We start from the raw sequence: 16792 nt of genomic DNA, 5'->3' as shown, positions 1-16792 counted from the left end.
CTTCGCATGGAACTTTGCAGTAGTACTTTTGTGTACACTGATGGCTCTCGGATTGCCCATGGTGTCGAGTGCGTCTTCATCATTGGCACTGACGTTTTTCGGTATCAGCTTCCGGTACACTGCTCAGTATTTACTGCAGAGTCCTTTGCTCTGTATCAGGCCGCAGAGTACATCCAGCGACACAGGCTTTTCAATTATGTCCTCTTCTCAGACACTCTCAGTGCCCTTCAAAGTCTCTGTGCACTGTACACTGCTCATCCCTTAGTGCAACGGATCCAGGAAAACGGTCACTTGCTCACTCTATATAGAGGCACTGTGATGTTTATGTGGGTTCTTGGTCATGTGGGTCTGCCAAGAAATGAGGCTGCTGGCACTGCTGCCAAGGCTGCAGTCCTCATACCTCAGCCCACTAGTTCCTATATTCCCACTGATGATCTCTGTGATGCTGTCTGTCAGGAGGTGGTGTCACTTTGGCATCACCATTGGTCCTCCCTTCGTGATAAGCTCCACATTATTAAGCCTCTCCCAGCGGCTTGGACGACCTTCTCTCTGCCCTCCTGCTGTGAGGAAGTCATTTTAACTAGATTGCATACTGGGCACTGCATTTTTAGCCGTTGCCTTTCGTGAAGTGGTGCTCCCCAACCACTTTGCGTACATTATGCCCATATTTTAACTGTCTGCCATTTCCTGACAGAATGCCCATTTTTTAACTGTTTACGTTCCTACTTGGGTTTTCCATCTGAGTTATTGGCTGTTTTAGTGAACGGCACGTGGGCTGTCAACCGGGATTTTACTTTTTATCCTTCATAGCAATATGGCAAAGGCCATTTAATTTTTAGTTCTGAACCTCCGTTTCTCTGTAATGTATTTTATAGACCTTTTTCCATGTCCCTGTTTTTAGCTGTCTTCTCTTGCGTCTATTGGGACTGACATGTAGTCGTTTTTAACTCCTCTCTGTCTTCGTGTTCTATAGTTTTGATTTGGGCTCATATGACCCCAGTTGTTTCTGTGCCCGAAAACAAAACAATCCAATCATAAGGCACCTCATCACAATTAGGCTTACATGTACAGTGATTTAATGTACAGACTGCTGTACTGCCAACTCTGTCCAAAGAGTATTTGGAAGACCAGAATCGATAAGCATTGTTCAAGCACTTTTCACTATAGATCTGATTTCAGATTTAGATTTACCATTCTGCTCTGATGTATATGGTGAACCAGTTTCATGGATGATACCAGGCTTCTTGAAGTGGTTATGAAGCTTATAATTAACCAAGTCTGTTCCATTTACAGTACTAATAACTTAAAGCTTAATTCTTTCTTTCCCTTCCCCCAACTGTTGAAGCCCTGAGAACATAGAAGCAACATCACTTGGTCTTGAGAAAATATACAAACCCATATGAAGTACAGTCATCTTCAAATACAACAAAATAGTTGGGTCCACCTAGTGATGTGACCTAGTGATGTGTGTGGTATCACTCCACATACATCAGCATGAATAAGTTCTTCTGGAGCACAGGCATGAGTCTGAAAACTTGATCTAAATCCCTTCCTATGCAGTTTATATCATATTGACATGTTTCACAGAAAACTTAAAAGCTTACATAAGGCATTTGATTTTATTTCTGGAATCAAACCACAGTTGGGCACTTTCTTTAAGTTTTTGGAATTGACATCTCCCAACCTCTTGTGCAATAAGTCAGATGATGCACAATTTCTTGTTCCACATTGCTCATACAAAATAACATCCCGTAACACTGATTTTCAGCTTTTACACCACTTGCCCCCAGCCCCTCACCAAGTACATTGATCTTATTGTTTGTTAAATATGACTTCCAAACTAGTTACACACAATGTATTTTCCAGTGTATGAGGTTCCCTTACACCATTTACTAGTGCATTCAACTTGACTGATCCAATACCTTGAGCATTCACATTTGAATTATTCTTATGTGAACAGGAACTTCAAACTTCTCTTGTGGTTTAAGCATTAAAAACCATTCCTTGTGTGACATCATGTGTTTTGATGTAGTGCTATCAGCAAGTCAAACATTTTCACAATTAGTAGCTGAAATGTTCCTAATTTCTGCACTCAGAGCTTGATACTTCCATAAATGAAAATTACCTCCATCAGATTTTTTGGTGCTGAAAAGCTTCATTCACTACATCTTTTACTTTTTCGCTTTCCAAGTAAAGCCTTCAGTGTAACTGAATGCCCTTTGGAGATTTGATTGATGCAAAGAAAGTAAAGCCTTATCACAGTAAATTAATGTTTTTCTGGTGTTATTACCTATTGGACAGGCTGTGATTAAATTGTAACAATATATGATGAATGAATTTCATTTCTTGAATAAAACAAACACACTCAAGGCACAGAACATTTCCTTGAAAACAATGTAAACATATGCAAAAGAATAAAGACCGTGTGCTGGTCAGCAGCAGCAAAGATAGTTGAACATCAGGTAGACAAAGACATTGTATCAGCACAGTAAGCCATGCTAGGCAATACCTGCAAATGGTAGAGAGATATTGTAGCCATGTCGATTGTATTTGACTAGGTTGCTCTTTTGTTAGCTGTTGTGCTGCTCTTATATCAGTTTGTGGAGGCTCTGTCTCTTCCTGTACTTGTAATGGCCCAATGTGAGCTTGCTCGTCATGATCCATGAATTCTCGTTTGTCATCATAAGTGATCTCCAGGCATATGTCATCAACTTCTTGTGTTGCTGGTGTTGTGCTGCTACTAATTGAATGTGACATCTCAGGATCCATACATAAACTTTCTGATTTGTGGGGTAAAAAGCTTTTGTCAGTTCTCCTTGGTACTCAACAAATATAACTTTTTGGGCTCTGGCATTGTGTCAACAGTTTTTAGATTGTCTCTCTTGGATCTGCCATTCTGTTGCCATTCTGTTGTGGTGTGTATGGAGTGGTAATTTCCAGCTATACTGCAAGGTTTCTGAGAAGCTGTTTCATGTCACAATTAATGCACTCAGTAGTATTGTTCACAGACAGTGTTTTGATTCTTTCACCAAACTTGTTCAATGCTAGAGTGTTAAATTCATGAAACTGATAAGTATTATTTGATTTGTTTCTGAGAAAATAAATGATTGTGTATCTAGTTGCATTTTTTAATGTGACAAAAACTTTGCACCCCCAACTGATTCAAGTGATATTGAACTGCAGATGTACAAAAGCATAAATTCACAAGTGTTTGAAGAACAAATTATGTCTTAGGTGTTGAAGTGAAGTCTAGCTGACAGGGCTATATTAAGGCCTTCAACAATCGCCTTGACCAACATATGCTGAAGTGTCAATCTTATTGACGTGCATGTTTTGCGTACCACTGTTTCAGGCTATACATTGCAACAATTACTTCATCACTTGCTCAAATGGATTTCATAATGAAAAACAACCTGTAAATAGTGTTTCCTTGCTGCACAGCTTCTGCCGCAGTATCATTGTTGTGCAGTAATATAACTTGATCTTCTTCAAAAAATGCAGAGATTTTCTCTGAAGTACATATTCTGACACTAAACAAGTTCTTGTTAGTAGCTACTATGTGCAAAATACAAAATGTATAAGATGTACCTCACTCCATTTATCGTCAACTTATTTGTTGACAATTTTAGTTCCCATTCAGGTGATTTCACATTCTTTATTATTGTTGAGTGATACACGTTCTGTTACAGACCAAAACTACGAGAAATATACCCATTGAAATATCAAGTGACATAACATACCACTATCCATCAACTATACGTCAGATTGTATTCGAATCGTTTCACACAAGTCTCACATGACATTTTGGCAACAGGACATATTTTATCTGTCGAGACAATAAGTGTACTGTCATATATGTCTTTGACACATTTATGTTTCGCCACACATCACTTTTTCTTCCAGCAGTCCTGAGCAAAATGACCACACTTTTTGCTGTAAGAATACTCATATTTTTTGCTGTTGCTAACAGTTGGTTTTATGAGATTAAATTGACTTTTTATTTTGCTTAGCGATCACAAGTGCCGAAAACTTACCGAATTTATCATCCATGACCAATTGGTACTCTACTGTAATAAGCATTCCATCAGTATTTCCACATTTTGTTGATCAGTTGGCATGCTATTTTAAATGCATTGTACCTTAAAGTCAATGATACGGTGATTTGCATCATTGTCGCTACGTCTGATACACTTTCTCAAACATTTTGGAGCTGCGATGGCAGATTTTGGACTATAGCTATGTGCATAATGACCAAATCATTTGTATCTATCTGATGGACATGAAAATGCTACATTAATGTTAACTTACTTGTTTCTGATTGTTAGTTTTGAACAAAACTCAACTTATTCCAGAATGCATATGTTATTTCACAAGCTAATGGTTTTTACAATTGATCTTTGTCTAATGATGTGGAAATTTCAGTCTGGAACCACGTGACCGCTACGGTCGCAGGTTCGAATCCTGTCTCGGGCATGGATGTGTGTGATGTCCTTAGGTTAGTTAGGTTTAATTAGTTCTAAGTTCTAGGCGACTGATGACCTCAGAAGTTAAGTCGAATAGTGCTCAGAGCCATTTGAACCATTATTCTCACTCAATGTTGCGATACACCTCCCACAAAATTTCTTCAGCCATTGTAGATTATTTTTTGTTAAAGCACATCACAAGCAGGGTAACAATATTTTGCCTAGTAACTACAACTGACAGTGTTTCTCTGAGTAACTTCTCGTGCTACCACTTGTCCAGTTCTCTCAGGTAAAGCACACACTGGGTCCATGACCCAGTGTGTGTTTCTTTTATAGATCATGCCATGTAGGAAGGCAGAGAGTCACGGCAACAGGTGAGTTTGGAGGGGATGATGTTTCTGTAGCGCAGTGGCAGTGTGTGAGCAAACCATGTCCACTTTGCCAGTGTGTGTTGCTGCACACAATTGTCAGGTGCATCTACCTGTGAACATGGTATTATACATTCATATCTATGAGAAGAAAATAAATTTTAAAACCGATTTGAATCAACTGTCTGCATGAGAGATGTGCTGCTCCACAGCTTGCGTGTGATGCTGGAAGGCAAGAACAGCTGACACAACTTTATGAATATGTCAAAATGCAATTTTTCTCAAAAAGAGAATTGTATAAAGCTAAGGTCATCGAAACTGGCTACAAGATTTATCATCAAACACCAACCAAAATCATTATTAATTTTGTGTGTGTGTGTGTGTGTGTGTGTGTGTGTGTGTGTGTGTGTGTGTGTGTGTGTGTGTGTATTTTTGCCTGCAGTTACGTGTAAATCACTGTACACAAAATAAAATTACTGGTAGCAAAGACTCGGGCAAAAGACTATCGTGTAAATGGTCAGTGTGTTGAGTGAGAGACCACATTTATGATAAATGGAAGAAGCAAACAACTAATCATCTTCTTAGAATAAGTCAAGGGAATGCTTCATGATAACATTGAGAACCACTGATATCTCAACGGGTAATCTCTCTGTCGTTTTCCAGTTTGTGCCTTAAAAATGACTGGGGTTACCTGTCAAGATATCAGAGTTTTTGATTACTTTCATTCTTGCAAGTCATTAGAGCATAATGCATGCTGGGAAAAGCTAAAATTTCACAATTAGCTAGCTCCTTCTCCTTGGGCAATAAGTTCAAAATTGTAGTTATAACACTCAAAAGCGAATGCCTGCATACTCCTTAGGGTGAAAATTACCAATCAATAAATGATACGAAATTCTCATGTACTATTAAATTGCTGTGTTGACAAACAAAAACATTTTTTAATTCACGGGTCATTAAAACCAAGATTTATTATTACCTTACCTTGTACCAATGTCTAAATCGTAATACAATCATGACTGCTGTCTGAGTCCATATCTGAACTTATGATTACAAATTTGTGATGATAGGTTCAAGGTTATATCAGTGGTAGACAATGAAAACCTTGTAACTCTATTTTGTTAAATTTTACAGGATAAGCAAAAATGATTTCTTAAAAAATATAGAAAGTATATCTAAAAAAAGATGATGTGACTTACCAAACGAAAGCGCTGGCAGGTCGATAGACACACAAACAAACACAAACATACACACAAAATTCAAGCTTTCGCAACAAACTGTTGCCTCATCAGGAAAGAGGGAAGGAGAGGGAAAGATGAAAGGATGTGGGTTTTAAGGGAGAGGGTAAGGAGTCATTCCAATTCCGGGAGCGGAAAGACTTACCTTAGGGGGAAAAAAGGACGGGTATACACTCGCACACACACACATATCCATCCACACATATACAGACACAAGCAGACATATTTAAAGATAAAGAGTTTGGGTAGAGACGTCAGTCGAGGTGGAAGTGCAGAGGCAAAGATGTTGTTGAATGACAGGTGAGGTATGAGTGGCGGCAACTTGAAATTAGCGGAGATTTAGGCCTGGTGGGTAACGGGAAGAGAGGATATATAGAAGAGCAAGTTCCCATCTCCGGAGTTCGGATAGGTTGGTGTTGGTGGGAAGTATCCAGATAACCCGGACGGTGTAACACTGTGCCAAGATGTGCTGGCCGTGCACCAAGGCATGTTTAGCCACAGGGTGATCCTCATTACCAACAAACACTATCTGCCTGTGTCCATTCATGCGAATGGACAGTTTGTTGTTGGTCATTCCCACATAGAATGCATCACAGTGTAGGCAGGTCAGTTGGTAAATCACGTGGGTGCTTTCACACGTGGCTCTGCCTTTGATCGTGTACACCTTCCGGGTTACAGGACTGGAGTAGGTGGTGGTGGGAGGGTGCATGGGACAGGTTTTACACCGGGGGCGGTTACAAGGATAGGAGCCAGAGGGTTGGGAAGGTGCTTTGGGGATTTCATAGGGATGAACTAACAGGTTACGAAGGTTAGGTGAAAGGCGGAAAGACACTCTTGGTGGAGTGGGGAGGATTTCATGAAGGATGGATCTCATTTCAGGGCAGGATTTGAGGAAGTCGTATCCCTGCTGGAGAGCCACATTCAGAGTCTGGTCCAGTCCCGGAAAGTATCCTGTCAGAAGTGGGGCACTTTTGTGGTTCTTCTGTGGGAGGTTCTGGGTTTGAGGGGATGAGGAAGTGGCTCTGGTTATTTGCTTCTGTACCAGGTCGGGAGGGTAGTTACGGGATTCGAAAGCTGTTTTCAGGTTGTTGGTGTAATGGTTCAGGGATTCCGGACTGGAGCAGATTCGTTTGTCACGAAGACCTAGGCTGTAAGGAAGGGACCGTTTGATGTGGAATGGGTGGCAGCTGTCATAATGCAGGTACTGTTGCTTGTTGGTGGGTTTGATGTGGACGGACGTGTGAAGCTGGCCATTGGACAGATGGAGGTCAATGTCAAGGAAAGTGGCATGGGATTTGGAGTAGGACCAGGTGAATCTGATGGAACCAAAGGAGCTGAGGTTGGAGAGGAAATTCTGGAGTTCTTCTTCACTGTGAGTCCAGATCATAAAGATGTCATCAATAAATCTGTACCAAACTTTGGGTTGGCAGGCCTGGGTAACCAAGAAGGCTTCCTCTAAGCGACCTATGAATAGGTTGGCGTACGAGGGGGCCATCCTGGTGCCCATGGCTGTTCCCTTTAATTGTTGGTATGTCTGGCCTTCGAAAGTGAAGAAGTTGTGGGTCAGGATGAAGCTGGCTAAGGTAATGAGGAAAGAGGTTTTCGGTAGGGTGGCAGGTGATCGGCGTGAAAGGAAATGCTCCATCGCAGCGAGGCCCTGGACGTGCGGAATATTTGTGTATAAGGAAGTGGCATCAATGGTTACAAGGATGGTTTCCGGGGGTAACAGATTGGGTAAGGATTCCAAGCGTTCGAGAAAGTGGTTGGTGCCTTTGATGAAGGATGGGAGACTGCATGTAATGGGTTGAAGGTGTTGATCTACGTAGGCAGAGATACGTTTCCCAAGTGGAATGTTTCCCTCTATTATATTAAAATATAGAAAGTGATAGACGTAACATTGCTACATGAGTAATTACATAGTAGAAGCCTAGTTATTGACAAATTAGAAAATCCCACACACTTTCAAATCTCTCTTTGATAAAGAAGCTACTAGTTTCTGGAATTAAGAGATTTTCACAGACATATGGAGTTAAGAGGTTTTCATTGCCTACCACCAACATCTGCCTTCACCTCTTTATCAAAGACCTCTTCCAAAAGCAATGCAGCATGCAGCGTCAATCTGCTCATGCTGAAGGGAAGATGCTGTCTATTACTTCATGCTCAAGCATTTATTAGCTGCATTGTCTTGTTCTTTTCCACCACATAATTTTTAACCAGTGCCCAAATTAATCCAACCCGATTATACTGAGAGGGGTATGGGTTAAACACAAAATTGTGTAACCCCATTCATGTGAAAAAAAAGAAGAAGAAAGAAAACAACAAAGTTTGTACATGTTGTCGAACAACTCGTCTAAATTAACGAGCTGCAGGAGTTCGATGCAAGCCTGATTTATACTGTGCAGAGCAGTTTTATATTTTAAGCCAGAGCACAATACCTGCTTTTCTGGTGTTTGTACTTCGTTTTCTGTCTGTAACAGCATTGACCATTACAGTAACCAACTTCAGAGCAAGATATGGCAAGAACTATTTAGTGAACCAGTTCTTGAAATTGACAGCATTCATTTCCACATTTTAATTGCTGGTGCTCTCTCCCTCTCTCCCTCTCCCTCTCCCTCCCTCCCTCCCTCCCTCCCTCCCTCCCCTTGCCCTTCCCCCTCTCTCCCACTCTCCCCCCTCCCTCCCTCCCTCTCACCTAAATACAAGTTTTATCTCAAGAACAAAACTAGAAGAAGAGCCGTAATGCTTAATAATTGCCAAGAACTTTTTCCTGTGAGGACCTTAAAACCACCACACACGATTTTGATTCACCCATGTCTCACCAAGGTGATGTGCTGTTGAATGACCTCCTTCTCTTATTATGTGCATTGTTCCAAGGAATGTGGCTTGTGCTATCACCTTTTCCATTGAAAACTTTCGCCCATCTTTCCTTTTTACATAGTTGAAACCAAGGCCTTTTAAAATTCATTGTACTGATGAAGTGCTTGCTTTGAAGGCAATTTTATCATGCTCAACTGTAACAAGTTTTTGTGATCATACATACCAAATACGGAGTGCCTTAAAACACTCTTCTCAAAACCATTCATTTGTGTTATAGCTTTCGTGCAACATGAAATCAATATTTCCTGGTGTTTCCACAGCTATTCTCTGTACAGTTCATTCTTGTATCTTCAAAAGTTGACTAAAATGTCAAATAGGAGTCCCACTTTCAGATTCACATTTTAAAAAGCTATAAACACAGTAAATAAAACTTCCTGGCAGATTAAAACTGTGTGCCGGACCGAGACGCGAACTCGGGACCTTTGCCTTTCGCGGGCAAGTGCTCTACCAACTGAGCTACCCAAGCACGACTCACACCCTTTCCTCACAGCTTTACTTCTGCCAGCATCTCGTCTCCTACCTTCCAAACTTTACAGAAGCTCTCCTGCGAACCATGCAGAACTAGCACTCCTGAAAGAAAGGATATTGCGGAGACATGGCTTAGCCACAGTTGGAAGGACAGATTCAGCATATTGAAAATGGTCGCCGCCAAACTGGTCTACAAGCAGGTGGACCATCCATTTGTTGGGCATGCAGCCCAACATGATGTGCTTCAGTTCAGTGACTGCATTACAGTGGTGCTATATAGATTCTTCCCACCACCACCACCACCACCACCACCAGCTGCCACAGCCTTCCTGAATTGTGCAGGTGGGAATTCTTTCACTACAACATTTTATCCTTGATTCCCATAACCCCTCTGACCTCCCTACCCCTACTACAATACATATGCTTCCAACGCACCTACAGGTCCTTTCCTCTATCCTGCTTCTCTCCTCTATCCTGCTTCTCTCCTCTATCCTGCTTCTCTCCTCTATCCTGCTTCTCTCCTCTATCCTGCTTCTCTCCTCTATCCTGCTTCTCTCCTCTATCCTGCTTCTCTCGTCTATCCTGCTTCTCTCCTCTCCTCTCCCTCACACCACACAACTTCACTGTGCTGCACCTAGCAGCCCTACCCTGTCCCCACCATATCTATGCACACTTCCACAGGCAGCATGAGCATCTCCCCCACCTGTACTCTGCTATGCCTTGCCCTTGCCACCCCATGCCCATTCCTTACCCCTACTCTGCTGTGCCTCCCCCTCTGCTCCCCATGCCCCTTCCTTAACCCTACTACCCACCCCCAGCTGAACTGCTGCTCACATCAAACATAGCCACACCCTTGTGTCCAGAGACATTGGCCATGTATATGTGAGCTGTTGTGGTGTGAATGCTTGAGAGTTCTACTTTGGAAGAAGGACTTCATCCAAAAGCTGAAAATGTTCCTGGGTATGCCTCACAATGCAATATCTGATTTTGGAATTTCTGCCTGAGCGTGATGTAATCCAGCTGGAATCTTTAAGTGTTTCTGCACCTTTTACATGTACACTTCCTCCTCCTGTGATTCTTGAACAGAGTATTCATTATTACAACTATTTATTCACAACTGATACAAAAGAGTATGTTTGCACCTGTTACTGTCCTTCAGAGTAGTCACCAGCATTGTGTAGAACCAGTTGCCAGCGATATGGAGGGTGTAGTATACCGTTAGCAGAGCCTTTTCTGTTGATGATGTGAATGGAGCGGTCTAAAGTTATGGTGATTCTCGTGTACAACTGCGATGGTGTTATCCTAACGCATTATGTTCCTCCAGGCATACTGTCAATGCACAGTATTACTGTTTGTTTTTGGAGCATCACCTGCAACCAGCTTTGCAAAAGAAGCGGCAACACTTTCTGCACAACCCACCTGTCATTTTGCACGACAATTCACGGGCACATGTAATAGCACAAGCTGTGGCTGCTCTGTTCAGTCGATGGGACTGGGAAGTACTGTACGATCCACCTTACTCAGTGGACTTAACTCCCTGTGACTTTGATTTGATTCTGAAGATGAAGGAACCACTTCATGGCATTCGCTTCAGTACTGTTCCAGAAATTCAACAGGCAGTAGACCGCTCCATTCGCACCATCAACAGAACAGGCTCTGCTAACGGTATACCACACCTTCCACATCACTGGCAATGGGTTCTACACAATGCTGGTGACTACTTTGAAGGACAGTAACAGGTGCAAACATGTAACTCTTTTGTATCGATTGTGAATAAATAGTTGCCACTATTTAAGTTCCAACCCTTATATATTCCTTGTGATCTGTATCTACTTTTCACTTCACTTCCATGATGAAAGCAATATTGCAAACAAAGCAAGAAAACACTGCTGACCATCACAGTTGCCATTAATACTAAAGAAAATTGAGGAGGAGGAGGAGCAGAAGAAGAAGAAGAAGAAATTAGCAAAAGCTCTCTCTTCTATGATGATGGAGTAAGTCATTCATCTGAACACTTAGCTGATAACCAAAGAAAAAACTATGTGTCAAAAGTTGGCAGAATGAAATGTAATGTTTCACTTTCAACAAGGAGAAAAATTGTATTATGAATTTCCCCGCAGTTCACAGAAATAGAAGATGCCACAAATGGCAAAAGTGTTTGATCAGGTTGTTACCTTGTAATTGTTGACTGATTAAATTGTTAGCAAACAAGAAAAAAAAATTACTTTGTTGTCCCACACACCATACCACATCCAAATGATGTCAATTGCAATAATTATAGAATATCTTAACTAGAACTGTCATCTGAAAATGAGCTGATTCGAAACAGGTGATAGTACTGACACACAATATTTAATAGTGACTTGTGGCTGTTTTACTTTCAGTAAGAATCATCTTGTATCAGCACACAGTCAGTGTCTCATTACAATATTTTTTGATGTCATAAGAGGTGTGTTGTCATTAATTTGGCAACAGGTACCATAAATAGCTCCTCTTCTCCTATAATTTACTTCGTGATCCGCTCTCTGTTCATGAAGTTCCTCCTTCTCTATTAAAAAATCAAACATGGTGTGCAAATAAATTGGTGAGTAATGTGAAGCTAAGTGGTCCAGGGAAGCCATTTAGACTGGCAGTCTTATACAGTGAAAAGTGAAATCTGATGAACAATACTCAATCAACATTCAAAAACTGCAAGCTTGCTATAAGAAGTAGATATTTCAGAAAAAAGTATACAATCACCAGAGTTTATAGCAGTTTTAGTAACACATGACAGACCTTCCACAGCTTCTGTAAACCCTACAAATGAAACATTTCTTTTCAAAAGTCAGTGGATTCTAGAGATATTTAAATTATAAATAGCAATTTTATGATTATTAATATTATTTTAAATCATGGTGTTTGAAGTTCATGAGGAAGTAGTAAAACATTTACCCACTTTTTAAACTTATTATTTATTTTACTTGTAGCCAGATACTACAATTTTTCAGATGATTATAATTAGTAAACAAACTAGTAATTTTATGAACTTGGGAAAATAGTGATGAAGGCATTAAAGCAATATTTACCATTAAAAGCAATAAAAATTAAAATCTTATCAGAGATATCACCTTATCTAGTAAACTAGTAGAATAACAGGTAGTCATGAGTTTACTCTGAGACTAAACTGAAGCCATGGATTCACATACACTGACTGTGTGTCTTTTTTTTCTGTACCATTTAGTTGTATAAGTGTGAAAAAAGTAAGTGTATACATCTAGTTCCAAGTACATAGATTTAGTTTACAATAATTGCTTCTCTTTTGTTGATAGATACATTGACCCTTTTGACATCCCTGAAGTATCTCTTCCATCAAGGGATCTATAGTATATGACAAATGAATGAAGGAGAAATATTTATACCTAAGAGATGAAGATTTAGTAAAGCCTTACTGCACTATTATTTTAACTGCAGATGATTGCATGTCTTTTAGTTTATTTTATGCTTACAGGAAGTCATTTGTTTTATCACTTATGAACTTCCTCATTGCTGGTCATAAGAAAACTCATTCTATTTTATTTTTAGGTGAAAACAATGACAAGGCCAAAAGTAGTTCGTGAAATGGTGCCTGGACGAGTGTTACTGATTTCTCACAAAGAACACGTCAATAAGTTAGCACTTCTGCTATCTTTCTCATCAGACTACAGACGCTCTTTATATAAAGTACTTGTACTCTGTGATTCCATATCACAAAACAGTTCAGGAGAGATACGATTGGAGGTGAGTTTAATGTTTGTTTCTTGCCCTGTAATTTTTGCCAGATTGCATAATTCGAAACTGGAAGTGTTTCAGTTATATGTTGGCCATAAATTTCTTTATTCATCATCTAAGGTTTATGTACAGAACTTAAAAACTTGTGTGATATATAAATATGTTTTTGGTTCTTTTGGAAGAATTATCAAGTTATTAAAAATACAAAGAAAAAGTAAGAACATCATTTAATTCAAGTTTTAGTTCTATTGACTTTTCAAGATCATTGTAGTGTAAAAGAACTGAATGAGTCGTAATTAAAATGAGATTAGCTTGCATAAAGGACATTTTCCTACCTCATTCCAAGTTAAATTTCTTTTGTATCTGGTGTGCACTAATAGTGCTGTGTTGCAATGTGAAAGTTGCTGTCTGGCCTTCCAATTGCTAAATTATCAAATATTACGGTATTGGTTTTCTTTTGGTTATGGAGTAACAATGACATAAATGTAAAGCAATTACTTTGTATAAGTAGTATCTAGTACTTTTTCACAGATCAAAACTCTTATAAATGGATAAATTGTTGATTACTTATTTAAAGAAAAATTTACTTAAGAAATTTGTTTTAATTCATGAGACAGATGAGCTGGCTAGTATCTAATTTTAGCAGATGCAGCTCTCAACACAGGCTATAGAAACACATCAGAATGAATAAAAAGTAATATTCTCAGCTTTTGAACCATGTGTTTCTTCTTCATTGCAAAGAGAAAATTTTTGTGTGAAGTCGTAGATGAGCAGCAGGTAACTAAAAATCCAGATACGGACTCACAAAATATGAAGAGGGAAGGAGATAGAGATCAGTTACTGTTTACTTCCCATCTGCCCAGTGACCTTTGTCTGTCTGTATGTACTTCTTTCCTTGTTTGACACCTCTATCTTATAGTGATAAATTTTGCCTCCCTATTGCCTTATAGCTATCAGTTTTTGAATAATCATTCTCCTTCCAACCACACACCAACTACATCTACATTTCCTCTCCTGAAGAAAAAGCCAAATGCTACAGTGGTAATTTTTATTTATTGTGCACACAGTATTTCAGTAATGCAGTTTACTAAATGCAAAAGCCAGTGCACATTTTCCTTCATTCTCTAGCATGTCTCAGGGCCATCAGCTGCCACTTTAAAGGTCAAAACTTAATTTTATGTCAGTAATAACAAATGAATTATTGCAGTATCATACTAAAACTTTTTACTACAATCGTTTTACTTCCTGGTTGACAGAGCTTAACTTCATTTAAAATTACTGTGTTCAGAGATGAAACTCATTTTGCGACTTTTTACTTTCTCCCTTTTCACCACGTTGTTATGGTGTGAATTCACGTGGGAACTACTGAATGTTGAATCACATAAGACAGGCAACCCACTGTAAGACAATATGCAACACAAGTGAAAAGAAATTTGTATGATGTTAAAAAAATGAAAATGTAGCAATCAAACAATGGAAAGTCCAGTCTGGAATAACAAGAAAATGAAAAGGATAAATTGCTACTTACCACATAGAGGAGGAGTTCAGTCACAGACCGATACAATGAAAAGACTACTAAACTTTTAGCTTTCGGACAAAGAAGTTCTCCTTCAGAAGCAGAAAATAAACACAACCACCCCCCCCCCCCTGCGCCACCCCCCCACACACACAAAGCAAGTACACCATAGCGGAGTGGCCAGAGATAGCAGCCATGTCTGCATGAGGTGTGCTTGCTTGTGTGAACACATGTGTTTTCCTTTCTGAAGAAGACTTTGGCCAAAAGCTCATTTTGTAAGAGTCTTTTCGTTGTGCCTGTTTCCAACTCAAGACGTCATCTTTACAGTGAATAGTAAATGTTTCATAATGTTGTAGAACTTTTACTTATTCAATACAAAGCTGTCATCTAACATAAAGTGCAAAACTGGGAATCCATACCATTTAGAAAGAAAATTATAAACATACCTCTTTAGCCACTCCTTCAACAAATTATTTTATCATCTAGGTTCGAAGATTAAAAATCACTGTTAGGTAAGTAGCAACTGTTAATTTATTGTAAACATGTCTCTGTTCTCACAATTTTCTTTGAAAAATAGCAAGTAAATGTTAAGCTAACAGTTGGATATAAAAAAAAATCAGTTAATTAAATAACTAAGGAAGCAACAGTCTTTTTCTCCAAAATTGTGGCTTTTCTCCTGATTTACTATTTTACATTTAGCTAGCATAAGCACAAATTGTGTAGAGTTGTATAGTAGTAGCTTCTTTGTAATATAATGTATAGATTAATATAATAGAGGGAAACATTCCACGTGGGAAAAAATATCTAAAATCAAAGTTGATGTGACTTACCAAACGAAAGCGCTGGCAGATTGATTGACACACAAACAAACACAAACATACACACAAAATTCAAGCTTTCCCAACCAACGGTTGCTTCATCAGGAAAGAGGGAAGGAGAGGGAAAGACGAAAGGATGTGGGTTTTAAGGGAGAGGGTAAGGAATCATTCCAATCCCGGGAGCGGAAAGACTTCCCTTAGGGGAAAAAAAGGACAGGTATTCACTCGCGCACACTCACACATATCCATCCGCGCATACTAGACACAAGCAGACAATTGTAAAGGCAAAGAGTCTGGGCAGAGATGTCAGTCGAGGCGGAAGTACAGAGGCAAAACCGAGCGAGGTGGCGCAGTGGTTAGACACTGGACTCGCATTCGGGAGGACGACGGTTCAATCCCGCGTCTGGCCATCCTGATTTCGGTTTTCCGTGATTTCCCTAAATCGCTCCAGGCAAACGCCGGGATGATTCCTTTCAAAGGGCACGGCCGACTTCCTTCCCCATCCTTCCCTAATCCGATGAGACCGATGACCTCGCTGTCTGGTCTCCTTCCCCAAACAACCAACCAATCAACAGAGGCAAAGATGTTGTTGAAAGACAGGTGAGGTATGAGCGGCAGCAACTTGAAATTAGCGGTGGTTGAGTCCTGGCGGATAACAAGAAGAGAGGATATACTGGAGGGCAAGTTCCCATCTCCAGAGTTCTGACAGGTTGGTGTTAGTGGGAAGTATCCAAATAACCTAGACGGTGTAACACTGTGCCAAGATGTGTTCGCCGCGCACCAAGCCATGTTTAGCCACAGGGTGATCCTCATTACCAACAAACACTGTCTGCCTGTGTCTATTCATGTGAATGGACAGTTTGTTGCTGGTCTGCTGGTCATTCCCACATAGAAAGCTTCGCAGTGTAGGCAGGTCAGTTGGTAAATCACGTGGGTGCTTTCACGCGTGGCTCTGCCTTTGATCGTGTACACCTTCCGGGTTACAGGACTGGAGTAGGTGGTGGTGGGAGGGTGCATGGGACAGGTTTTACACCGGGGGCAGTTGCAAGGGTGGGAGCCAGAGGGTAGGGAAGGTGGTTTGGGGATTTCATAGGGATGAACTAAGAGGCTACGAAGGTTAGGTGGACAGCGGAAAGACACTCTTGGTGGAGTGGGGAAGATTTCATGAAGGATGGATCTCATTTCAGGGCAGGATTTGAGGAAGTTGTATCCCTGCTGGAGAGCCACATTCAGAGTCTGATCCAGTCCCGGGAAGTATCCTGTCACAAGTGGGGCACTTTTGGGGTTCTTCTGTGGGAGG

The 16792-nt window shown here is 40.3% G+C and overlaps 1 protein-coding gene across 1 annotated transcript in view; it reads left to right on the top strand.

Annotated features, from left to right (window-relative positions):
• The window catches only part of LOC124795279 (helicase SKI2W), a 150118-nt gene that overhangs the window by 80360 nt on the left and 52966 nt on the right, over window positions 1–16792 (top strand). The window contains exon 13 of the mRNA XM_047259224.1: window positions 12973–13167. Within this exon, the coding sequence (XP_047115180.1) occupies window positions 12973–13167 (195 nt within the window). The remainder of the gene's footprint in view (window positions 1–12972; window positions 13168–16792) is intronic.

This window comes from Schistocerca piceifrons, chromosome 4 (assembly GCF_021461385.2).
Source record: "Schistocerca piceifrons isolate TAMUIC-IGC-003096 chromosome 4, iqSchPice1.1, whole genome shotgun sequence".
In the NCBI taxonomy this organism is placed as follows: domain Eukaryota; kingdom Metazoa; phylum Arthropoda; class Insecta; order Orthoptera; family Acrididae; genus Schistocerca; species Schistocerca piceifrons.
Note: the sequence above shows the minus strand (reverse complement) of the source record. Positions and strands in the feature narration are given on the sequence as shown.